This window comes from Oreochromis aureus, linkage group 7 (assembly GCF_013358895.1).
Source record: "Oreochromis aureus strain Israel breed Guangdong linkage group 7, ZZ_aureus, whole genome shotgun sequence".
Classification (NCBI taxonomy): Eukaryota; Metazoa; Chordata; class Actinopteri; order Cichliformes; family Cichlidae; genus Oreochromis; species Oreochromis aureus.
In genome coordinates this window covers 28,529,570-28,553,491 of record NC_052948.1, presented here as the reverse complement: position 1 = coordinate 28,553,491, position 23,922 = coordinate 28,529,570, and the positions used below count along the sequence as shown (strand labels likewise).

General features: G+C 43.9%; 2 protein-coding genes across 3 annotated transcripts; both read left to right on the top strand.

The window, feature by feature from the left end:
• Nucleotides 1-241: 241 nt before the first annotated feature.
• Nucleotides 242-11,415, top strand: helq (helicase, POLQ like). Of its 2 annotated transcripts, XR_005613934.1 has the most exons (17): nucleotides 242-625; nucleotides 699-877; nucleotides 1,121-1,682; nucleotides 1,787-1,965; nucleotides 4,365-4,565; nucleotides 4,640-4,712; nucleotides 4,799-4,896; nucleotides 5,305-5,403; nucleotides 5,565-5,710; nucleotides 5,794-6,033; nucleotides 6,192-6,333; nucleotides 6,778-6,882; nucleotides 7,371-7,566; nucleotides 8,113-8,266; nucleotides 8,368-8,466; nucleotides 11,115-11,213; nucleotides 11,397-11,415. XR_005613934.1 is itself a non-coding variant. In XM_039615641.1 (16 exons), exons 1-15 carry the CDS (start codon nucleotides 610-612, stop codon nucleotides 8,459-8,461), a joined length of 2,484 nt encoding a protein of 827 aa, XP_039471575.1. In that variant the 5' UTR covers nucleotides 242-609; the 3' UTR covers nucleotides 8,462-8,466; nucleotides 11,115-11,251. The 2 variants fall into 2 exon arrangements, 1 of the variants encoding a protein (XP_039471575.1); XM_039615641.1 differs by lacking the exon at nucleotides 11,397-11,415 and having other exon boundaries at nucleotides 11,115-11,251.
• A 3,047-nt stretch (nucleotides 11,416-14,462) lies between these two features.
• Nucleotides 14,463-23,211, top strand: hpse (heparanase). The gene is made up of 12 exons (XM_031741367.2): nucleotides 14,463-15,092; nucleotides 16,042-16,172; nucleotides 16,286-16,414; nucleotides 16,486-16,659; nucleotides 17,066-17,237; nucleotides 17,724-17,771; nucleotides 18,272-18,365; nucleotides 18,448-18,554; nucleotides 18,859-18,973; nucleotides 19,337-19,461; nucleotides 20,289-20,435; nucleotides 22,204-23,211. The coding sequence occupies exons 1-12, from the start codon at nucleotides 14,866-14,868 to the stop codon at nucleotides 22,361-22,363; spliced, it is 1,629 nt and encodes a 542-aa protein (XP_031597227.1). The 5' UTR covers nucleotides 14,463-14,865; the 3' UTR covers nucleotides 22,364-23,211.
• Nucleotides 23,212-23,922: the final 711 nt, after the last annotated feature.

Sequence of the window (23,922 nt, the reverse complement as noted above, 5' to 3'; positions counted from 1 at the left end):
TGTGCCACTTGTCAGCTTGCTATTAGTGTATGTTAAAGCAGTGTTGCAGTTTGTCTTTGAAACGTGACTGAAACCACGTACAGCTGTCCTAAAACTCCTAAACTATCAGGGTGTCAAACATCACATCTAATAACCGTTTCAAAACAGACTTAACCCGTTTTCAGTGAAAACTCAATTTTACATCCAAGTCGTCTAATTATTAAGGTTTGATAAGACTTCCTTTTTTAGCATTTAGTAGCTAATCGAGATGTTTAAATGCACGTTTTGACACTTTGAACGACAGTAACTCAGCGTTAGCTCAGTGGTAAACCGAAAGCGGAAGTGATGGTGGCATTTCTCTCTCACTCCAGGGTTAATGATAGTTATTTTGAATGAAGGATTCGCTGAGCTGCTGTAGATGCGCGTTTAGTGAACGTTAATTTTTACTGGTGGTGGTAAAAGTTATTCCATGGACATACTTTTATTTATTTGAGCTTGTTTGTGATTAATTTGTAGTTTTTGTAACTGAATGCCGCCGCTTGCTAGCTAGCTGCTCACTGAGCCTGTGTGGGCTCTTTGGTGTTTTTAGGTCTCATCATTTAACGTCAACTTGTTTAAGGTGGCGTTTGAATGGCTGCAGCAGCAGGTTAGTGAAGTATGTGAGAACTATAAGATGTTTATTGTGTTTCACATGTAGCCGCAGTGGTCTGCGCTCACAGGGATGAACTACGGAAGGCTGGAAGTCAAAATAAAACGAGTCTGTCAGAGGAAAAGGGCGCGAGACCACCTGAAAGCTCACCTGACACCTGCCCGGAAGAGGGGAGGGGCTGTCTGTTCCCCGCTATGCAACTTCAACAGGAGGATCAACAGCATCATGGCTGAAAGCAGAGCTGTGGAGGTACATCTTACATATTGACCAGCAGGGGGCGACTCCCTTGAAGTCTGATTGCATTGAAGTCTGTGAGAAAATGAGCCTCCTGCTCACCTAATCTTTGAGCTCAGGGAACACCTCCCCGATGTGTTTAATGACTCAGTTGGTCATAGAGTAATCATCCTTTAACTGGCAGAAAGAAAAATGATGCCCTGATTGATTAATAACCTGTTTGAAGTCCACGCTGATGGTATTCTTTTTTCTTGGCAGTACTGCAGCGACAGCGAGGATTTATTCGGCGACTATGACAGCATCTTGGAGGACTCGTCTGTCTTGGCAAAACTGGATGATGCCGAGCAAAATGAAAGGCTTCGAGGGGCGGAGCAACAACCAGAAGACGAGGATGTCCTCTCAGACTCCATCCTGGACGGCCTCAGAGATGAACCCTTCGAGGACCTACCGGCCAGCCAGCTGCAGTTTCAGGAGGAAGTTCAGGAGAAGGCGAAGAGAAGCCGACTCCAGGACGGAGACAAAACCTCAACGCCTTTCAGAGGACTAGCAAACGGAGAAGGTCCACCCAGGAGACCAGCCGCAGCGAGGAGGAGCGTTGCCGACCAGCTGAAGAGGACGATGCTTGGCAACGCAGCGGCTCCTTCTGCCGTTTCACGGACAGCGATGCTGAAGGAGGCGGTGGTTTCTGAGGAGATAAACGTCGCCATGCAGGCCATGGAGACTGTCTCTGCCGACATGCCTGACCTTGGGCCGTTCTTTGGGCTTCCAAGCAAAGTGAAGGAGCTGATGTTTAAACTGAGAGGAATCCAGAGTTTATATGGTGAGATTTCTGTATATCACAATAAAATTTAAATATTGTAGTTTCTGCACATAATAAGTCAGGCCAAGACATTTACAACCGGTTTTGTTTTTTGGGGTTTTCAGACTGGCAGCAGACGTGTCTGAACTTGGACTGTGTTCAGCAGAGGAAGAATCTGATCTACTCCCTTCCCACCAGTGGTGGGAAAACTCTAGTGGCAGAGATCCTTATCCTCAGAGAACTGCTGTGCAGGAGGAAGGACTGTCTGTTCATCTTGCCCTACATATCGCTGGTGCAGGAGAAGGTACGGAAACCACAGAACATCAAAACATGTCAGAAAAGTGTGTTTTGTCAATAGAATGCATAAATGCTATTAGATGTTACTGAGTTGCTAATGGGTAATAGGCAAATGAATAAAATTGATCGATGTTGTTTAATGTTCTGTAGGGAAACTTTCAGACTGGGATTATTGTTGATGTTACTCTCACTCCTGAACATGAGCAAAGGGTTAGCTAGCTTTTGGTCTCAGATATAAAAGTATATCATCTGCATAGAACTTGACATCAGAGGATAATAATATTTGTGTTTGTGGAATAAAAGAGGAGTAGCAGTAATGACTTTCTGGTTGTGTGGGATAACAAGCTTTGACTTAAAATATAAAATGATAAAACTTCATAAAATGCCTTCTAAGCATAAATTTTAATTTACGCTTAGAAGAAATACAAATAGAAATCAGAAATAGAGCTCTGTGGGGTGATACGAACTGCCATGGTAGTGTGGATTATTAATTCCCTCATCAATTCTCATTGGTCCATTTTGAGAGTCACCACCATCTTTTAGCACCATATCAAAGACATTACATTCATGCAAATTAATTACATGCAGTGTGGTCAAAAGTTTGTGCATGTTGGAGGTATTTTCCCTCTTTGTTGTGATCAGTGTTGGGGTCATTACTCAAAAAAGTAAAGTAAAAAAGTTATTACACTGAGCACTTTTCTTAAAAGTAATGCAGAATGTTACTTAATTACACCCAGGAGAAAGACATTTGTTACACTACTTGTCACTTTACTTTCATGTTACTCTGCAAAATGATCTGGAACACACTGTCTCATAATCACCAATTAACAATATAAACTACAGACTATAGCCCCACACACCAACACAAAGCCCTATCCTGATGAGGACACACATCATCTTTCTCTTAGTATTTAGATATAAACACAAAGCAAAGATGAAAACCAGCACAAAGAGGCTTTAAAGTGGTCGTCATGGTGATTCTATGCCACTTTAGAAACATGAACAGGTAGAAACGGAAGCTGCAGCCTGCCTGCTCATCAGTTTGTTACCTGTTAAAGTTCAGCAACGGCTGTCTTCAACGCAAATGACGGTTCACTTTATCATGGTGATGGTCTGGGGTCAGCAATTACTCAGCTTTAAAATCGCTCTGGGCTCTTGGCTAGCTTAGTGTTAGCATGCTGTCTGTGCAGATGCTTGTGAAGAGCTGAAGCGGTGTTAACAGTATGATGCAGTTTTTTCTGTCCTGGAGCAGTCTCCACTTTAGCATCACACTCTCATCCTTTTGTGCAATAAAAATAAAAGTCAAGTCCATATTTGTGCTGAAATCGTAGTGAGAGTGCAAAAATAAAAGTCAAGTCCATATCCACGCACTGCACCACTATTTTCCTCAGGCACACATTTCGGTGCTTTAACTGAGCCAATTCAGCCAATCATTTTACGTTTCCGAGGATAGTAGGCGGGGCCAGACGTACGTTCTTTTAGAGCAGAGCTACAGATTAAAAATGCCCAAGGCGAAGCGATCAAAAGTCTGGCTGATCACAGCAAAAGATGCAAACTCAGCAGCCTGCAACAAGTGAGCTGATATTGTGATACTGTGCAAAGGAGGTAACACCTCAAATCTGATGAAACAATTGCGGTTTTTTAAAGCCGAGAAATAACGTGTTTGATAGCTTGCTGCGAGACCTCACACTGCACATCTACTGCGGGTGTGGTGCCTGTTATCGGACCCGGAGTTAGCAACATCCCCAATAGAGAGTCCTGGCCCCTAGCCCTGTCAGCGTAGCAGAAATGATGACGGATGATGAAGGCAGCAGCAGTCGTTCTCCTCTGCGTGAGTAGCTTCATGTTGTTCGTGTGTAATTAACGTTGAGTACGCTAACCACATTATTACATTAATGCATGTAAGGTGAACTAGCAAACACCGTCGTAGTTACATGCATGTTTGATGGCAGATACTCCCTTCACCCTGGCCAAAAGGTAGCCCAAAGAAAAAGTGGAAAACAGTTAAACAAGGTTTTTGGACAAAGTTTGTGTTTTTTCCATTGTTTAAGCACTGCTTCCAGCCAAGAGTGATACCATATATGCCCAATAGCTGCAGAAAAGGCTAACATTGTTATCTTTTACAAAAAAAAGCTGAACATGAGAGGTTTTGGACCAATTTTGTGTTCTCCATTCTTTAAGCACCGGTTTGAGCACCGTTTAAACACCGGCACCGTTTCAAAAGTACCGGTTTGGCACGGTATCGGATAAAACCTAAACGATACCCATCCCTACTCTCGATTATTATATTTATGTTCATAAGAAATAAAATAAAAGAGGATCAAAACTAGAGCCTTGTGGGACACCTTTCAGAGACATTAACAGTCTTCATTTTGAACTCTTAGGAAGTACTTTGTGCTTTTCCAGGTGCGTGGTTTAGCAAGCTTTGGCCTGGAGCTGGACTTCATGGTGGAGGAGTACGCTGGCAGCAAAGGCAGGTTTCCTCCCGTGAAGAGAAGAAACAAGACATCCCTTTACATCGCAACCATAGAGAAGGGTCACAGCCTTGTCAACTCTCTGATAGAGACCAGCAGGCTGGATAACCTTGGTCTGGTGGTGGTTGATGAGGTACCTCCCAGTTTGGATGAAAGGTGTTTTATACAGCTGGAGGACATTTAACTGAGATTTTGTTTCTTCTGCAGCTTCACATGCTGGGTGACGGCAGCAGAGGGGCCATTATAGAAATGACTCTGGCCAAAGTTCAATATGTGAGCAGTAAGTGTCTCCTTATAGTCTCCATAACTCAATCCAAACTTTAAGTTAAAAACAAACTTCTTGCTTTTTGGGGTTTTTTTTTCCAGAAATAACTCAGATAATAGGAATGAGCGCCACTCTGGGGAATATCAAAGACCTGCAGACGTTTCTGAGGGCTGAAAATTACACGAACAACTTCAGGCCTGTAAGTGATTGACTCAAAGCTGCACCTGAACCTTATAAAACTGCTATAAAACCCTAGAGTGAACACTGACCCCAACTTCCGGCTTCCACAAGGACTTGCTCGAGCAGTTCCTGACACTGAGCAGCTGTTTGAGGGGCTCACTGAGCGTTGTTAAAGTTGCTCATTAACTAAAATCAGGTCTGTGTGTCATGCAAATACAACTCTCAGAATTAGTCATGACTTATCAGCTGCACATATGAAAATGGATGTGGATGAGCTGGTGATAGTCAGAGGAGACACTTGTGTTTCAAGATCATTGCATGGAACTGCTGGTTTCTATCAGCGGGGCTTCTTCCTGTCTTTTAAACTCATTTTGGGAGTTTGGTTAAATTGGTGCTCTGTGATTTATTTTATTTTTATTTTTTCCAGGTTCAGCTGAAGGAATTCGTCAAACTGCACGACACCATCTACGAGGTTGACCCAAAAGAAGAGAACTGCTTCAGGTTCTCACGTCTTCTCAACTTTAAAGTAAGTAAAAAACATCATTAACTCTAACGATACAGTGGAGGATCACACCAACACGCCGTGGCCACATTAATAGGTACAGGAGACATTTTTCCTGCAGTAAATTAAAGTTTAATGTCCTCCTCTTTCGTTTCCGTGGTGCTTGGTCTTTCTCTTTCCTGCAGTACTCAAGCACGATGCAGAAGATCGACCCGGATCACATCATCGCTCTGGTGACTGAGGTCATCCCAGCGCACTCGTGTCTGCTCTTCTGTCCCACCAAGAAGAACTGCGAGAATGTGGCGGCGATGATCTGCAAATATCTGAAAGAGTGAGCAGCAGCCACCGGGTGACTCCTCCCACTCTGCTGCCCACGCCGATCACTGACTCAGAAACCTTTCTCGATTCTTTCAGGGACTTCTTGCGGCACCGCGAGGAGGAGAAGGGCGTCCTCCTCAGGGAGCTGCGGGACAGCGGGAATGGCTCATTGTGCCCGGTGTTAAAGGTCACTGTGCCGTACGGCGTGGCGTACCACCACAGCGGGCTGACATCCGAGGAGAGGAAACTGGTGGAGGAAGCCTACTCCAGCGGGGTCCTCTGCCTCCTCACCTGCACCTCCACCCTAGCTGCAGGGATCAACCTACCTGCTCGCAGGTGAGCCGCTCATTAAACAGGGTTTTCTCCTTTCTGTCACTCAGCAGCGGTCAGGAGCTCGCCTGCGTGTTCCTGTGTACATATCAGAGCTTATACACGTTTGCTGCTGCTGAAGTGATCTGACCTCTGACCCCAGTTTGACCTCTGTTTGCACACAGAGTGATCCTGCGCTCGCCATACGTGGCCACGGACTTCCTGAAGAGGAGCCAGTACAAGCAGATGGTGGGACGAGCCGGCCGAGCGGGGATCGACTCGGTGGGCGAGAGCATCCTGATCCTGCAGGAGAAGGACAGGAACATGGTAACCAGAGCCGTGAGAGACTCAAACTGATGTCTGATGAAAAACAGTGAGCTTAAAAACTGAAGCTTTCCAACAATCTTATGTCAAAATACTTTTCTTAATCCTCAAATATCTGAAATACAGATCTGCAGGCATAAAATCTGTTTTAGGTTATTAAAAAAACAAAAAACAAAGAAATGTTAAATTAAAAGAGTTAAAAGGTTGAAAAGCTTCATTAAATCTTTGTGTGTGTTCATTTGAGGGCAGCAGCTGCACGAAAACCTCTGTATTAAAAACAATAAAATTAAGGTGGATATAATAACATAACAATAACTCTTTATGACTTCTCCACCACCTCCGACTCCTACTAAAACAATCTGATCAGTTTCCTGTGAGTTAAGGCAAAATAAAAGCATTCAGTTAAACCAACAGATGTCAGATAATTCTGCTTTTGTGTGATTTCAGGCTAAAACACTGGTGTGCGCGCCGATGGAGAGCTGTTACAGCAACCTGATGCACGATGATGGAAAAGGCCTCCTGAGCCTCGTCCTGTCCCTCATTGGATTAAACGTAAATCCTTCTAATTCACTCCAAATCCGAGCAGATTAGCCAGCAGGCGCTAATCTCTTTTATCTCTGCATCATTATTTAATATCAAATGGTACCTCTGTGGGGTCTGACTTTCTTTTCTCTATTATTTTGAAAAACTAAACTGAATTAGTGGTTCATAAAGAAGCGGCTGATTTTTCTGTATCAGTGAATCTGTCGGTAATTCTGGTTCATTCTAGGTAATTCTAGGTTTTTGTTACGTTTGGTTTGTGTCACTGATGGCAACATTGTCTAACGTCCACAAGCTTCCAAATATTCAGTTGACCAAATATAATGGATCCAAATATTTCCATATATCCATGTTTTTGTTGCTAAACTGGCCAATCAGGATGCCTGATCAATATTTTTACCTGCACAGCGACATTTCTCGTACCCCAAGTTATAAAAAATGATCAGATCACAGCCTAGTTCCACTGGTGCTCCTGTCCTTATGAGTCGCGGTTTCTGCAGATCACGTCGTCCGTGGAGCAGCTGCAGGACTTCCTGCAGGGAACGCTGCTGTTTGTGCAGTGGCAGCAGCTGTGTGTAGAGAGGAGCCTACTGGAGGCGGTGCAGCAGTGCGTGGACGTCCTGAAGGAGAAAGAGCTCATCACAGTAGACTCTCAGAGTCTGCGGGTCACCAAGCTGGGGAAGGCTACATACAAAGGTACCCTCAGCATACCTGTCGGACTCGTTACTTCCTGTCACATGACTCAGGGCGTTGTGTTTAATCATGATTCTGAAAATCAACAATGAACACAGAGTTCACAGATTTTGCTCCTGTTGGCTCTGCATGATGTCATAGCGAGGGAAATCCCTAATATGATCATCTCAGACACACAAGATGCACCCACTTGTGTTCATGAGGGGCAGCCAATAAGAAGACATTTGATTGAAAGGAGGAGGAGTTAAAACTGATTCAAACATGGTAGGTCATTTTAGCCTGGGCCGGCCACCAAAGGTCCTGAACGGGGTAAACTCGTGTCCCAGTCTGCTCCCACCGTGGTCCCAGTCTGCTCCCACCGTGGTCCCAGTCTGCTCCCACCGTGGTCCCTGTCTGGTCCCACTGTTTCCAGTTGTTTTGATTCATTGGGCTTAAATTAAGTTTCAAAGATCCTTTTGTAAGGTCAGAAAACTGCGATGGTGTAGTTTTGTGTGTCTGTAGCTGTTATGATTCGTGACGATGAATTAAAACATTCCTGGTGTTCTTCAGCCTCGGTGGATCTAACCTATGCTGAGGTCCTCTACAAAGACCTGTCCAAAGGCTTGGAGTCTCTGCTCCTCAACAGCTACCTGCATCTGGTCTACCTGGTGACCCCGTACGACCTGATTGATCAGTGCAAACCTAACTGGATGATTTTCTTCAGGCAGGTAAGCAGAGCTTGCCTCAGAGCCTCTCGGCCTCCTTCTCCTCCTCATATCTCTTACAAGCTGCTCTCTTCTTCTCCTTCTTCTTCCTCATCTGCAGTTCACACTGTTGTCTGTGGCCGAGCAGAAGATGTCAGCTGCTGTCGGCGTGCCTGAGAGTTTCGTGGCAAGAAAAGCTGCAGGACAGACGGTGAAGAAGGTGAGAAAGTTCAGACCACAGATTTAATGCTCGAGATTTTCAGGTTTTATTTCATCGTTTTTGAGATGTGACCTGTGAAATGTACTCAAACCTGACTGTAAAGAGAGAATCACAAACACGAACACGCATCCATGAAATCAAAGATGAAGAACAGAAGCTGCTCAGGTGAACGCAGAGTGATGGAGGAAGGATCTGGATATGTGATGTGTGGCCCCAGGTTTGGAGGTCTGTTGGAAGCTCAGATTAAAACTCGCTGAACGCTTCCACACAGATTAAAGCTTCAGTACAGAATAAAAACATCCAGCTTCACTGTGAAATCTCACAGTGAAGCTGTTTCCCCTAACCCAGTTAGAAAAAACAAAACAAAAAAAAACTGGATGGCTTTACCAAATCTAGATCAGCAATACTTTATTCACCAACATAAAAGAGCCTCAACTATTTTAATTTTACTAAGAGCTATTCCATCAGCAGTAATTCATTATTTTATCCACAACCTTTAAAATTCCTTCATACGGGTGCTGCATGAAGTGAACAACTGCACGACCACAAAAGCCAAAAGTTAGTGAGCAAAGCAGGTTGGAAACCTGAAGCAACTTTCTGCACTGTCGTTATGCTTTTACTCACCTGAGCCTGACCGATCACAGGAGAAACTAAAACATGACCAGCAGAGGGCAGCAAACATCAAGAGCATTGATTAAACTGTTATCTACTGTGATCAACTTTAGTATTCTTCATTCATAATACACAGCTCAGTTTAATGTAGATCTCATAGCTTTAATGAATAAAAACGCAAGTCCTGAATATTTCATACATGTATATCACATGTATGAAATACAGTGCTTCATAAATAATCATCACTGTTTGAAAATATATCATTATGTGAATATAGTATTTAATACACAGTATAATGCAGTTTGTAGCACCGTCTATCAGTTCTAGTTTTCTTGTTTGATTAACTTTGGAGTTTTTATTTCATGTTTCCAGTCTGAATCCAGCCCTCTGCTGGAATCACAGTAATCCTGTTCCAATAAGCAACAAAAACTCGAGTTTTGATCTGAATTTTAAAAAAAAGAAGAAAAAAAAAGCTGTATTGGCTCAACTGATTTAATCTGATGATGTAATCCTGTATTCCCTTTGAACTGCCGGATTTCAGGGTCTGATCTGAGCTGACAAGATTAATCCTGCCAGATTAGTTTTGAACTGCTGAGCTCAGGTGTGATGTGTAGGGGTGGGTTTAAAAAATTTCCAATTCAAATCAATTTTAGCTTGTCTAAAGATGTAACCACAAAGCGCCGACACGCTGTCGGTGCTGAAAGCCGACATCTGACAGATTCTGAAGCTGGAGGTTTTGTCACTCTGACCAAAATTCACTGAACCAGCAGCAAAAGAAGATCCAAAGTACACTTCACATTGTCATGAATTCTCTCTTACTTTTGCTGTTTTGCTCCCACCACGGTAAAATCACACTTCCTCTCTCTCTCTCTCCCTCTCTCTCTCTGTATTTCAAGAACAATTTACCATCAAAAATCTCTGTTTTCTGCATTATTTGCGTGCTCATTACGCACCAGTCTACTGTCGTTTACAGCAGTCAGCCTCTGTTTTGTTTTTGTTTGTTTTTTCCAAAAATGACATCCAACAAGAAAGCCTAATTTCTGCTGTTCAAAACCAAAGAAATATAAAATTTTACAAATGATGCCAAATTGCAAAACACTTATATGTCTCTAATTAAACTCTGTGACTTTGCTCTGCTTCACTTCAGTAGCATCGGGTAATGTTCATATGTTGATTCGTGGTTTTCTTCCATTTTTGTTCTACTGCAGAATATTTTTAAGGTTATCTGCTATAAAAAGCCAGGCCAGGAAAATCTCCGTCATGTTTTTCTGTGTTTTATCCTCAGTTACTTTGACACAAAGGCAACTGCTGTGAAGCTTACACGTCTGATGAAGTCTCACAAGTGTCAGTACTGATAAATAATCAGAATATTTCTGAATGTCTGAGTCAAAATTAAATCGATTCGATTATAGAAATCGGTGATGATACCCAACTCTTGTGATGTGATGGACTCAGGCCGTCACATCACAACCCTAACTCCAGCTCCGCCCTCCAGAGGTGGATGTTTGCACCTTAGAAATAGGAAATGTTAATGTTGTTTGCATGGCACAAATCAAAAGGTTAAAGGTCGTGACTTTTTTCCACAAGCTCCTTTAAATGGTGAGGAAGTAAAAATGAGAAGCAGAGACAGACGTGAAGCACGAGCAGGCAACTGTGAATAATAATGACACAGTAAAGACACGTCGGAGGGGGAAGTAGAAACAGAGTCACTTCCTGTTGAGGGTCACAGACGCGCCTTTCTCAAAGGAGGTGAGCGGCAACCTGACGCCATCGTTTCTGCTGCAGGTTGTCGTGACGTCAGTTTAATCGTTTCATTGAAACTTACTAACATTGAAAATCATGACTCGAGTTCAGCCTCGTCCGCCTGCTCCATGAACGCTGGATCTGACAAGTGTGATCTTTGAATTTGACCTGACAAGCGGTGCAGGTGATGAAGATAGATTATGATGACGTCATTATCTTTCTGCTCTCTGAACTTTGTGATCGAGCCCCCCCGCTCCCCCACCCCGCTCAGCAGCGTGCTCTGTTTGTTTCAGGGCGTGAACGTGGCGGCGGTGAGGAGGATGTACCTCGCTCTCGTTCTCTTCTCGCTGCTGAAGGAAACGGACGTCTGGAGCGTCTCTGAGCGTTTCCAGGTGAGCCGTGGCTTCGTGCAAACGCTGCTCGGCTCCTCCTCCGCCTTCTGCTCCTGTGTGCTGCACTTCACCGAGGTACCACTGGATTTTACCCAGAGGTCATAGCAAGATGGGCAGGCTGCAGGTGAGCCAGCACATGTGTCTCAGGTGAGACGGTGATGCTCTGATGTTTCTGTGTCTCAGGAGCTCGAGGAGTTCTGGCCATTCAGAGCACTGCTAGCCGAGCTGACGCGGCGCCTCAGTTACTGCGTGAAGGCGGAGCTTATCCCTCTGATGGAGGTGGCCGGAGTCTTGGAGGTGAGACGTCTTCTTCACCTGCTTTCTTCTTCTTCTTTTTCTTTTTCTCCTCCTGCATCCTTTTCTTACTGTGTGCTCATGTGACATCATTGAAACACGTTAAGAGTGATGAGTTTCCCCACCGTCACAGTTCAGGATGATGACATCATCAGACTGTTGTTGGAGTGTTTACAAAAAAAAAACATGTTCTGTTGTTTTGTGACATTTTCATGTGTCATCATTGCACGTCAAAGCACATCTGAAGATACTTCCTGCCCAAGTGCAGATTAGAGCTCCATTAGACTCCCATGTCTATGTAATAAACACGTGAGTTTGTGGGCCACAGGAAGTGGACCATTTCACCAGTTACTGATCACATGAACACCGTCTTCATCCACCTCAGCTCAGATTTTATTTTGTAAAACTGTTATTACAGCTTTAAGTTCCTTCCTGTCAACTTTCATTGATCCTGTTGGCATCCATTCTTTCTTCTTCTTCTCCTCTTTATTGATGTTTCTGAAAGCAGCCCTGGAGGTGTACCTGATGAAGGTAATGAAGGTCAGGAGTCTTTGGGAGAATGTTCAGATTCTGTGTCTTCGCGCCGTCATGTTAACGTGTTAAATGTCCCATCATGGCTGTAAAGTTTTTCTTTATTTCACTGTGATGTGAAAGCTAAAAACGCTGCAGAGGAGAGCCAGAGGTTTCTCATGTCGGCTTTTTCCACTCAGCCTGATTAATTCAGATTCACTCTGGAGACGTTCAAACTAAAAGGTCACGTTTCAGGATTATTTGAACTTAATTTTGTAGACATATTTAAACTCGCTACAGGAAGTGCGTCCTGTGCTGAGTGTGGTGTGTTAAGGGTTCTGAGAGAGCGTAAGTGCTGCTGACACCTCTGTGAGCAGGAGGTGGTTCAGGGCGGTTGTTATTCGGCTCACGGCCCGTCCCACCTCTGCTCTGCCAGATGTTTCGCCTTTGTCCCAGTCGCCGCTGACTCATCGGTGAACGCGCTGAGCTGATGTTCCTGTCAGCAGGTTAAAGAGAAGTGGGCGGCGCTCGCAGCCCTGAGGTGTCCCATGCTCGGCGTTTCTGAATCAGTGCAACAGTTTTATTCAACGTGAAAAGGTTTTTTTTTTGCTTCAGGTGATTTTAAGTGAGAACCATCTGAGGCTCCGTAGCTTCTCCATGTCCTCTGTTTCAGCTGAAGCTCTGACATCACCTCTTTTTTTTCCTGCAGTCGAGAGCAAAGCAGCTGTATGCCGCCGGCTACAAGACGCTGACTCACCTGGCAAACGCCGACCCAGCCGCTCTCTGCACAGCCATCCAGAACCTGTACACACAAGCTGATCACCGTACCTGAAATCAGCGCGAGTACTGATGGTGTTAAATGACTGATGTGACGCTCTGTGGAGCTGACTACACTCACAGTGTTTGATAAGATAAGATAAGATAACCTTTATTAGTCCCACACGTGGGAAATTTGTTTTGTCACAGCAGGAAGTGGACAGTGCAAAAGTTATGAAGCAAAAATTAGAATAAAATAAAATAAGAATAAATACAGTACACAACTGTACAGAATAGAATAAAATAAAATACTATATACAGTAGAATAAAATAGAATAAAATATACAATAAGATAAAAATAGAATACAAATGCTTTATACAACTGAGTAAAAATACAACGATGCCAGAAAAGATTATTGCACAACATGTGTGGATGTGTGTGTTTGATCAGTTGAATGTCTGACAGCAGTGGGGAGGAAACGCCTGCAGTCTCCCACTGAAGGAGCTGCTCTGTCACAGTCTCATGCATGGGGTGGGAGATGTTGTCCAACAGGGATGACAGCAGCCGCCATTCTCCTGTCACTCACCACCTCCACTGGGTCCAGAGGGCATCCTAGAACAGAGCTGGCCCTTCGGATCAGCCTGATGACATTACAGTGTGAAGAAACGCTGAAACAGGAAGTTTAACCGTGACAGTTTCTTTGTTTCAGATGCTTGTGAGCGAGAAAGCCGCAGCTCTGCAGGAGGAAGTGGATGAACTGCTGGCGCCGCCCTCTGACCTGCCACAGCTCTGACATCTTCACAGGAGTTCTACCCTCTTTGAACACTTCTGATCTCACTGTGACATTGTTTCTTATTAAAATAACTGGGATGTCCTCGCCGTGTCTGTGTGAGAAGCTTCACTTCCTGTTCTCTTCACCTTCTTTCAGCACTTCATTGCGCTCTTATTTTGTCGTCTGTACTGTCATCACACTGAGAACACAAAGGTCGTTTGTCACTCGAGGAAACGTTAAAGGTCATTTTCTGCTTGTTAGAGAAGGTTTCAGCTTCACCTGAGAAGTGTGAGTGTGTCAGGTGAGCTCAGGTGAGTCTGTTTCAGCCTCAGGTGGCATCAGCAGGAAGCTGTCAGCTGTTTTTGCCATGACATCATCATGTCTTCACCTCGACCGCACACAGAATGTGTCAGTCTGATGGAGGGCGACCTGCACCTGACGGTTCACTGCGTTGAGAAAACGACTCATTACTGTGACTTTTCTCATTTTAATAAATTTTAAACATTAAATATTTAAACTTTATTTTCTGTCTATGTTTTTTGGGCATTTATTTATTCTGGAAACTGAAAATAATTTGTCTGCTACATCAGACAGCTGACCTGCCAAAATAAAAGCATGTGTGTCATCAAATAAAAAATGTGTAATCTGTTTTTATTTGCAGTGGATTCATTTTATTTTTAATTTTAGTTTGTTGTTTGGTTAAGTCGAGCTGTTTCCATTTTTGATGATATGTTTTCGACATATTTTTGACATTTTTATCTTATTTGGAAGATTTTGGCGTTCTAGATGTGTTCGTATTTTTCCACATTTTAATCTACATTTTAGGTCATCAGATTTTTTTTGTCTTTAAGTATAAAACTATTTTAAAAAGGTTTTTTTATTTTAAAAAAATCATGAATTCTGAGGACATAAATTTGAGTCTGTTGATTATTAATTTAATTTAGTGTTGGTTTGGGGCATGTGGTCTCATATGTGTTGGTGGGAAATTTTATTAATATTTAATTTAATTTCAGTTTTGACTTTTTTGTCACAGTTTCGTTTTTTTAAACATTAAATATTTATGTGTACTTTTATTGAATTTTGTATTTGTGGGACAGTTCATGCGTGTTTCTGTCACAGTAACATGTTCGCAGGTGTCTTCGCTTCTGGCTCGTTATTAGATGATTATTAATTTCAGGTCACTGATAACTGATTCATTGATGGAGTGTCGTCTCTCGTGATTCCTGGTGAAATGTTGGACCTGGATATAAGTTCGTGGCTGGAGGTCACGGTCGTTCTGTGTGCGCGCACGAGGACGCGAAGTAGGAAGTGTGACAGACATGAGGCTCGCGCTGCTGCTGTGCGCGCTCTGCTGCACCGGGACTTTTGTATCCGGAATCGGAGGATCCCGGCTCCCTGATGGACCCCCCGGGGAGCCGGACCGGGACCCAGGTCTGGGTTTGGGCGTGGACGTGTCGGCCCCTCTGCGACGCGTGGATCCGCGCTTTCTGTCCGTGACCATCGACGCGAGTCTGGCTTCACAGGAGAGCTTCGTTTGGCTGCTGAGGTGAGCTCTGACTCTAATCCATCGAAGATCGTCCCGTTAAACAGGGAACACCGGGTTAAAACAGACAGGTCACAAAATTCAGTTTTGTTCAGAGGTCACAAAATCCTCTGAGGAACAAAACTTTCAAACTTTTGTTTCACTTTCAAATCTGATCCTGAGTCAATTCACCTGAAACCTGTTAGCTCCGCCTCCTGCAGTCTCAGACCAGATAAGCATCACCTGTGCTCCTCAAAGTTCAAGTTTGGACCTCAAAGAATAAAAATCTGACCCCGACTTAAAAGGCTTAAAGGATTGAGAAGAAAGGTGATCCTGAGTCAATCCAGGTTTCACTTCTCTTTCCGGAGTCCGCATGGGAATTCCCAGAGTTCCTGTTTCAGCAGGAGCACACCCAAGAACCACAAACACTCTAAGATCTGAGAATAACCTGAGTAACCCGCTGACGCTCGTAACCTGATCATCTGAAATAAAACTGCTGTAAATTTGAACTTTGAATCTCGACAGCCAAACTTAGATTCATGTTGTGCTCCGGGAATAAACTCGAGCTCCAAAATCCCTTCTGTTTCAGTAACATGATGAATGTGAGATACTCAGCAGAGATCTCTGTATGTGGAAACCAGAGGTCAGAGGTCACAAGTAAAATCATTTCCAAAGTCTCAAAACCAGGAAAGGAAATCAAGTTAAAGTCAGATGTTTGGAGTCAAAACGGTTGACCAACTTAAAAAAAACAATGACATCAGAGTTATTCTTCGTAATCCTTCAGGAGTTGTGACAACAAAATAATTTCAAAACTTAGATTTCAGATCAAAGGTCAAAGTGAGGCAGAGCTGGGGTCGTTTAAAACCAGCAGGTTTCGGTGCTTTGACCCGTGAATATTTCCGAGCATTCTTTTATGTGAACTGCTGTCAGTGAAGCAGTGCATCATGGGAGTGACTCTGAGGTTTCTCTGCAGCTCTCGGAGGATGAGGACGCTCGCCGCAGCTCTGAGTCCAGCCTTCCTGCGATTTGGGGGGACGCGGCAGGACTTCATGGTGTTTGAGCCTCACAGGAGGCAACAGTGGGAGGAGCCTCAGGACGCTGCAGGTAAACACGATCACCTTGTGATCTCTCTGACATCACACTGATCTGGAACATGTTGATTTCTTTGTTTTATTTACTTCCTGCTTCCTGACCTCTCTGACCTTTGAAATTCCCAGGTGAGTCATGTGATCAGACTTTGCTACCCCGGTGGATGGAAGAGCGACTGAAGTGCGACTGGGCGAAGCATAAGCTGGTCCTGATGAAGGAGGACCTGCTGAGTACATACAGGAGCTTCTTCTTCACAGGTGAGTCCTGATGTCTGTCAGGTGTTGTCATGGAGATGCCCCCCGTCCTCTGACTGTCGTCTCCCTCTCAGAGCTCACCGTGGACCAGCTGCATGCCTTCGCCAACTGTTCTGGCTTCCAGCTCATCTTCGGCCTGAATGCTCTGCTCAGGACGGCTGACAACAGCTGGAACAACAGCAACGCTGCCCTGCTGCTGCAGTACTGCCAGTCCAGACATTATGGGATGTCCTGGGAGCTCGGAAACGGTACAACTCCTTCTCTGATCAGCTGATAATCAATAATCACAGAGCCTCAATCAGTGTTTTCTTGAGTCTGTGACCTGCTTATTTAGGGCTGCAGATTTTATTCTGCCTTTTATTTTGAAATGCAGCTCAGAGTGATGTGTGTTTACTGCCACCTGATCACACCTGTAAATCAGAGCATCAATAATAGGCTGACGCTGTTAGTATAAAATCTTCTCAGGCTCCTTCTTCTTTCTTCTGCTTTCTGTGATAATATCTGGTGGAACGCTGAAACGCTGTGGTTTCTTATCCGATGTTTCAGTTTCACTTCCTCGCCTTCATGTGGCACGACACTCAGACAGGAAGTCACCTTTCTTCTTCACATGATCTCTAATCAGAGTGATCTCTAATCAAAGTGATCTCTAATCAGAGCCGAACAGCTTCGAGAAGAAGGCCGGGATCCGGGTGGACGGGTATCAGCTCGGGCTGGACTTCATTCGTCTCAGGAAGATGATGTCAGAGTCCAAACTGTACCAGGACGCTGGGCTGTACGGGCCGGATGTCGGCCAGCCGAGAGACCACCATGTAGACTTACTGGACGGGTGAGAGGTCAAAGGTCACCGTACAGAGACAGCTCATGAAAAGTTTCTGCTGTCAACACAAAAGAAAAGTAAACATTTTGGGAAAAAAAAATTTTACATTTTATTTCATTGAATTTTTTTCCTCACATGAAATTTTGCGTTACGAATTTTCGAGAACAAGACACATAATAAATAAATGAACTTTTTTACTTTCTTTCTCTCTGTTTTCAGGGATTTTATTCACTCTGCTCCTCCTCTGTCATGAGCTGACAGATTCTAAAGTTTTCAGCTTTTTGAAAAACTCTGATCTGATGTTTTAACGTCTCTCAGATACCAACGATGCAGACAAACCTAAAACTTTTTATTAAAGGGAAGCAGCTGATTTTTGTGCTCTAACCGAGTTACAGAGTCACATGTGAGCTTCAGTCTGCAGGGATAAGACAGAAAACAACTTAATTACTGAGCTGACGCTGCCGATTTATCCATGAATTCTTGTGACTGTTGCAGATTCCTGCAGACCGGAGCTGAGGCCATCGACGCCTGTACCTGGCACCAGTGAGTTCACCCTCACTTTATTTACTCTGAACTGTAATTTCTGAGTTAAGTCTACTCTCACAAGATAATGCATGAACTGACCACACTGACAGTTAGTTTGGGCTTAACAATGCTCACATCATCCACAAACAGCTGAGCACTGGTTGAGACCAGCAGTGGTCCTAGTCCAACTGACATTCGAGCTGTACACGCCCAGGCTGAGGGACCACCTGAATCTGTCTCCAAATGTTTGTCTGAAGTCTCCTAATTTTTAAAATAAAGCTCTTATTAAGTTAAAAGTGACACCTCGGCCTGAAACAAAAGAAACTGTTAAGATTATTTTTATCATCCTGAAGCCTTCATGCTCACATCATTTAGCTGAGCACTGGTTGTCTGAGGACCACCTGATTTCATTCATAACTCATGACAAATAAACTTGTTCTGCTGTTTGTCATGCTGGTTTATTGTTGTGAATGCTTCATTCATAACTCATAAAATAAACTTGTTCTGCTGTTTGTCAGTTATTACGTGAACGGCAGAGACACGTCTGTGAAGGACTTCCTGGATCCTGAAGTCCTGGACTCACTGGCCTTAAAGACCAATGAAGTTGTGAAGGTAATGCTGTGCTGTGTGCCAGCAGCTCTGTGCTGGGTGTGTTCGCAGTTTCACCGGGTTTGTTTCTTCTCATCTGGCTCAGAAAGTGAAGCTGGCGTCTCCGGGGAAGTCGGTGTGGCTCGGAGAGACAAGCTCGGCGTACGGAGGAGGAGCTGCAGGACTGTCGGACACGTTCGTCGCAGGATTCATGTGAGTCCCTCAGGTCTGCCCTGCTTTAGTCTTCTCTCTGAACATTATGAACGTCATGTTGTATTCAGTCAGACCTGAAACAGAAAGCCATCATGAAGGCATTCAGGCGTGAGCTCAGAAGCCATTTCCTCATAGTCTTCTAGACCTCTGGACCTCGTTGGTGTTTTTCAGACTGATTTTACGATTTTTAATCTGCTGAATGTGTTTTTCTGTGGAGGAACATTGCTGCTCTCATTATCTCTGAAAGACTCTCAAATATCTCTGAGTCGCTGCTGAGCTGTCTCCATGCTGGGAATCTGTGCAGGTGGCTGGATAAATTAGGCCTGGGAGCAGCACTTGGCCTGGATGTCGTGATGAGGCAGGTGCTCATTGGCTCTGGGAGTTACCACCTGGTGGACGACAACCTGGATCCTCTTCCTGTAAGACAGAGTCAGGTTGATTCTCTCAAATATACCAGCTACGCTTTCATGTTTTTTACATGTGCAAAATCATTTTAAGAGTTCCTCCTTCCTACACTCAGATTAGATGTTATTGCTTAATTTTGTCCACTTTGGGACATCAAATGAATTAAAAACATAAACGGACATGTTTAGAACAGGCTCAGTGAGTTCATTAGCTGATCATTTGTCAGAAAATGTATGTTAATCTGTTCAAATCAGGACCTTCACACTCATACTGAGCGTTAACGTGGCTAAAATAAGCTGCTGTTAGTTTATGTGCTCGATGCATTTCATGATCTTCACAGTTTGTCGTTGTCGAGTAAAGGCCGTGTCCTCTTTCAGGATTATTGGCTGTCCGTTCTCTACAAGAGGCTGGTTGGACCGGAGGTTTTAAAGATTCAAGTGTTTTCTGAGTTTGGCCGAAGTAAACGAGTGAGGATGTATCTGCACTGCGCCAACAGGAAGAGGTATGCTTCACATCCTGCCCTCATACAAACACCGAGACCTCCCACCACCAGTAACTCTGCCATCCAGACATCAGGTGGACAGGATTTTCCTTGGCCCGTCCAGCTGCTTATACAGCTGTATAAACAGCTGTTTATCAGCTGTTTATACAGCTGTCTCTGCAATGGTCTGAAATAGCTAGCTCAAGGTAATGATGTAGTAAAGTATTAGCAGTTAGAAGTAACAGATAAATGGTTAACAGCTGCTACAGCTTCCTTCAAGCAATGTCCTGTACAACAAAATAGTTTCACGGAGCTGCTCAGAAAAAAGATTTTTGATTTCATATATTTCTTTATATTTTTACTGTGAACATCAACACCTCTGAAACTGGACTCATGACAAGAAAAGAAAAAGAAAAACTGATTTTAAAGTAAACTGCCCTCTTAAGGAATCAGCTCAGCTTTAAGGTTTATTATTCCTATAAACCAGCAAAAACGTCTGGAAACAGAAACAGAAAAAAGTTCTTAAATCTTAAAATAAGAAAAGATTGAAATTCTTAAAGTGTTATTCAAAACTCCATCTCAAACCTGAATTATTTGTCTTTTACTTCAGCTCAGGAACAAACTTCTTCAAACTAAAAGTATTTATAGGGGGAAAAAGCTTTTTATTTCTTACTGTGTGCACTGACACCAGGAATATTTTCCTAGAGATTTTCATGTTAACAAAACCTAATTTCTGTGCATGTTTTGCTTCGTGTGAGCAGAAACAAAGCTCATGCTTCGTTCTGTGTAGTTTGAGTTGAAGTGGAAGTCAAGCTGAGTAATAATGCTGCTGTTCTGCGTGTCTGCAGCTACAGACGAGGAGCGGTCACGCTGATGTCAATGAACCTTGGAAAGACGCCAGCGAGGATCTCGGTGCCCGCCGTCTTCTCCAACAGCACAGTGGAGGCTTTTGTCCTGGAGTCTGAGCAGCCGGGGGAGGAGGGACTCTACTCCAGGTGCCTGAACGTACTCAATGAAGCCATTTTCCTCCCAGTTAGAAATCTGCTTCGACCCCAAAGAGGACTGTTGCTTTTCACTAAATATCTCCGGCTCTGCAGAAGTGGAGTGAACCTTAGATAATAAGCCCCGCCCCCATTTTTAGTGAAATGAACACGGTGAAGAAGCAACAGGTCAGAATCTGTAAATGAACACCTGATTCTACCTGAACATCAGGATTGGCCCATTGCAGATGTTTTATGTGCTGATGATACACTGCTCTGTGTGTCAGACGGCTCAAACTCTGCAAGCCAAATAAGACACGTTCAGGTCATTATAGTCGACCTGTTCTGCCTCTCCTCACTTCCTGTCACTTCCTGTCCTGTCTTTGCTCTTCCTGTGGTGCAGGTTCACGATAAAGTTACGAATAATGAGCTCGGTGTGTGTAGTGATGCTCGCAGGCCGCTCCAAACACTCACATTATTACAGTATTTTCTACTCTTTGATCTGAATGATGTAATCTCAGGGACTGAAGCCCCGTCAACTACTGTGTGAGAGGGAGAGCCAAACAGAAGAAAACTGGCGTAAAGCCAGCCTTGTTTCAGACAAGGGCTGAGCTCTGAATCATGCAGAGCTGCTGTGCTGGAGTCAGAAAATAAAAGGATGGAGCTGATGTCTTTTCTCTTTTTAGATTTACATTTTCTGTTTTTGTTCTTATGAATCTGAGTCTCTGAAACATCTGGATCTCCTGAACTCAGTGATGGTGAAACGGTCGAAGCTTAAAAATGAAGAAGAATCCAGCAAACGTTTTGATGCTGAAGAAGCATCAGCTGATCATCCTGCCTCAGCATCCAGTGAAACCTGCAGTTTTTACCATCTGCAGGGACGCTGTCTGTGTTTCAGCTGCGATGACTGGTAGGTGTAGAAACCTGAACACCAGCTCACATTTCTCTACAGAAGTGAGCCTCAACACTTCCTGAAAGCTACTTTTTAAATCTTTTAAAATTTTATTTTACTCATGAAAGCAAAAACAGGGGCGATAGTGAATCAGACGCTGGCTTCGGTCTTGTGACGCTCAGATTCAGGTGTTTATCGAGTCCTATAAGAGCTGCTGAGGTCGACCTTTTGATGCTGGCTTTTGATCTGTGGCTTTGCTTTGGTTCAGCGTGCCGGACAGAAAGCTGTTGTCATGGCGATTTAACGCCACCTGAGAGCGAATCAGCTGATGCAGACAGCAGCAGGTCGAGGACAGATGCTGTTGATGTGTAACTCTCTCTCAGGCTTTTATCTCAGCTGTGCTGGCGGAGGACAAACAATGGCCTCATAGTTTGGGCTGAGCGGCGTGCTTCAAAAGAGTTCAAAGGTCACCGCCGTGAGTCAAAACCGGTCAGCATGAGTCGACAGTCTGACTCCAGTCCACCCCTCCACAGCACCTCAGCTGCTGGGGGTTTTCTGAGAACAACTACATAAAAATCAAAAGCTTTACCTGATTTAACCGACCATTCCCAAACTAGCCCCATCCTAAATCCTCCTCTTATGGTGTTATGATCTGATTCATAAGCTGTGGTGGAAAATGATACATCCATAAACCCGAGGAAGGGTAACTAGGCCGATGACACCCCGCACTGCTGCAGCCAGACCAGAAGGGGGCGCACAGGAGCCTAACACCTGAAGTTCATAAACAGGATGAGTTATGCAGAAATGGGCAAAGATTAATATCTCAGTAATCTTTGTGTTTGACTCGCTGTGTGGCGGTTAGTTTGATGAGCTCATTTCCTGTTTCTGCAGGTCAGTGAAGCTGAACAGCGAGGTGTTGATGATGGTGGACGATAAAACGCTGCCTGAACTCAGAGGAAAACTTCTCCTGCCAGCTCACCACCTGCAGCTTCCTGCCTACTCGCTTGCCTTCTTCGTCCTCCCGGATGCCCAAGCTCCGGCGTGCAGTTGATGACATCACACGGAGAGCAGATCCTCCCTGGACACCAGCGTAGGCTGCTGTTTCCTCACACCGTGGACGCCTCAGTGTCTGATTTTTAGACAGTACTGTCACTTTCTGATAATGTGTTTATTGATTCTCACTCATGACCAAACATCTCCATCTGTCTCTCCACCCACTCGTCAGTCACAGAGGCCACGCCCCTAATAATGTGAGCTTTAAAGTCAATGTGGATGATGTGGGATGATGGATATGGAACAATATGGAATAAGATAATTAAATGTTTTTTATAACAATTTTCAGAAACCAAAAATATTTTTGATACGACCGTGTTTCAGGGTGTCACCTGTGAGGACGTCTCAATGATCTAATTAATTAAAAAGCACAATGCTGACGGCGCCTCTTCGCCATCATCGTCGTCAGCAGGCTCGAGCACGTCCTCCTGATGCTGCAGCTTCACGTTATCATGACAGCAAATGTGTTAGAGTTTAAGCAGCGGAGACAGTGCTGTCACCATCAGGTCAGACTGGGAAGTGCAGTAGTGTCCTCCATCATCTTTATCCAGTCTGTTCATAAAAACTTCAGTAAAACTAAAAAAAGTTTTTTAAACTTTAACCAGATATATATATTTTTATAACAGATATTTTACACTGAAAATATAAGTGTGTAATAGTTATATATCTATAAATTTCAGTGTGAACTCTGCTAATTAAATCTTTATTTCATTAAATCTTTCTGTTCTCTGCTGATTTTAAACTGGACTCTGTAATAAAACTAGTGAACCGGTGCCGGACGCTCTCAGTGTGAGTGTGACGCCCTGCTCTGAGACCTTCAGCTTATTAAAGGACACCAGATTCAGAGTTTGATCTTTGAACTTTTATTTGATGCCAGATAAAGACAAACATCACATTTCCTTTTTCATTCGTCCTGCTCCTCGCTGTGAGTGATGATGTAACACAGGGATTTGTAGTCCAGGTTTCCGGTGGCGTTGATGTTTGATGACTGAAACATCTGCTTCATCTACAGACACACAGGTATCGATGTTACGCCTGTCACAAAACATTTCCAAAGTGAGCCCTTTTCATTTTTACACTTTCATTCGCTCAGTGTTTTCACTTCCTATCACGGGCTGAATAAGGAGACATTCGAGTGAGAACTCATTGGTCTTTGTGGATGAAGCCTTTGGCGTCGGGATCGAACATTTTGATGCTCGCAGCAGGTCGGTGCCTGCAGCGAACACAATGTCAGGAAATTTCCTCACAGTGAAGAGATGATCCTCCATCAGGGCTTTCACACCATTACAGGACACACAGGAAGCTCAGACGATGGAGGCCATGAAACTAAAAGCTCACTGTTATTTCATAATGAATCAGTAGAACCTTCTTTAAGAAAAAGTTCTTCAGAGCTTAATTAAAGCTGTTTGATTGCTGTGATCTAGAATATTATGAAGAACATGTGAAGAACAAAGCTGCAGGATTGTTAGAAAATGATTCTACTACAGCAGGAATCACGGTCAGAAGGAGGACCTGGTATCAAAGGAGACTTTAAGAGTTTAAACCAAATGATGAGAA

Excerpts from the sequence above, each read along its gene's own strand:
- hpse (XM_031741367.2), top strand. The coding sequence starts at position 14,866 with ATGAGGCTCGCGCTGCTGCTGTGCGCGCTCTGCTGCACCGGGACTTTT. Across the intron at positions 15,093-16,041 it reads AGCTTCGTTTGGCTGCTGAG|CTCTCGGAGGATGAGGACGC; the intron begins GTGAGCTCTGAC and ends GTTTCTCTGCAG. Across the intron at positions 17,772-18,271 it reads GACGCCTGTACCTGGCACCA|TTATTACGTGAACGGCAGAG; the intron begins GTGAGTTCACCC and ends GCTGTTTGTCAG.
- helq (XM_039615641.1), top strand. Across the intron at positions 1,683-1,786 it reads AGGAATCCAGAGTTTATATG|ACTGGCAGCAGACGTGTCTG; the intron begins GTGAGATTTCTG and ends TGGGGTTTTCAG. Across the intron at positions 1,966-4,364 it reads TATCGCTGGTGCAGGAGAAG|GTGCGTGGTTTAGCAAGCTT; the intron begins GTACGGAAACCA and ends GTGCTTTTCCAG.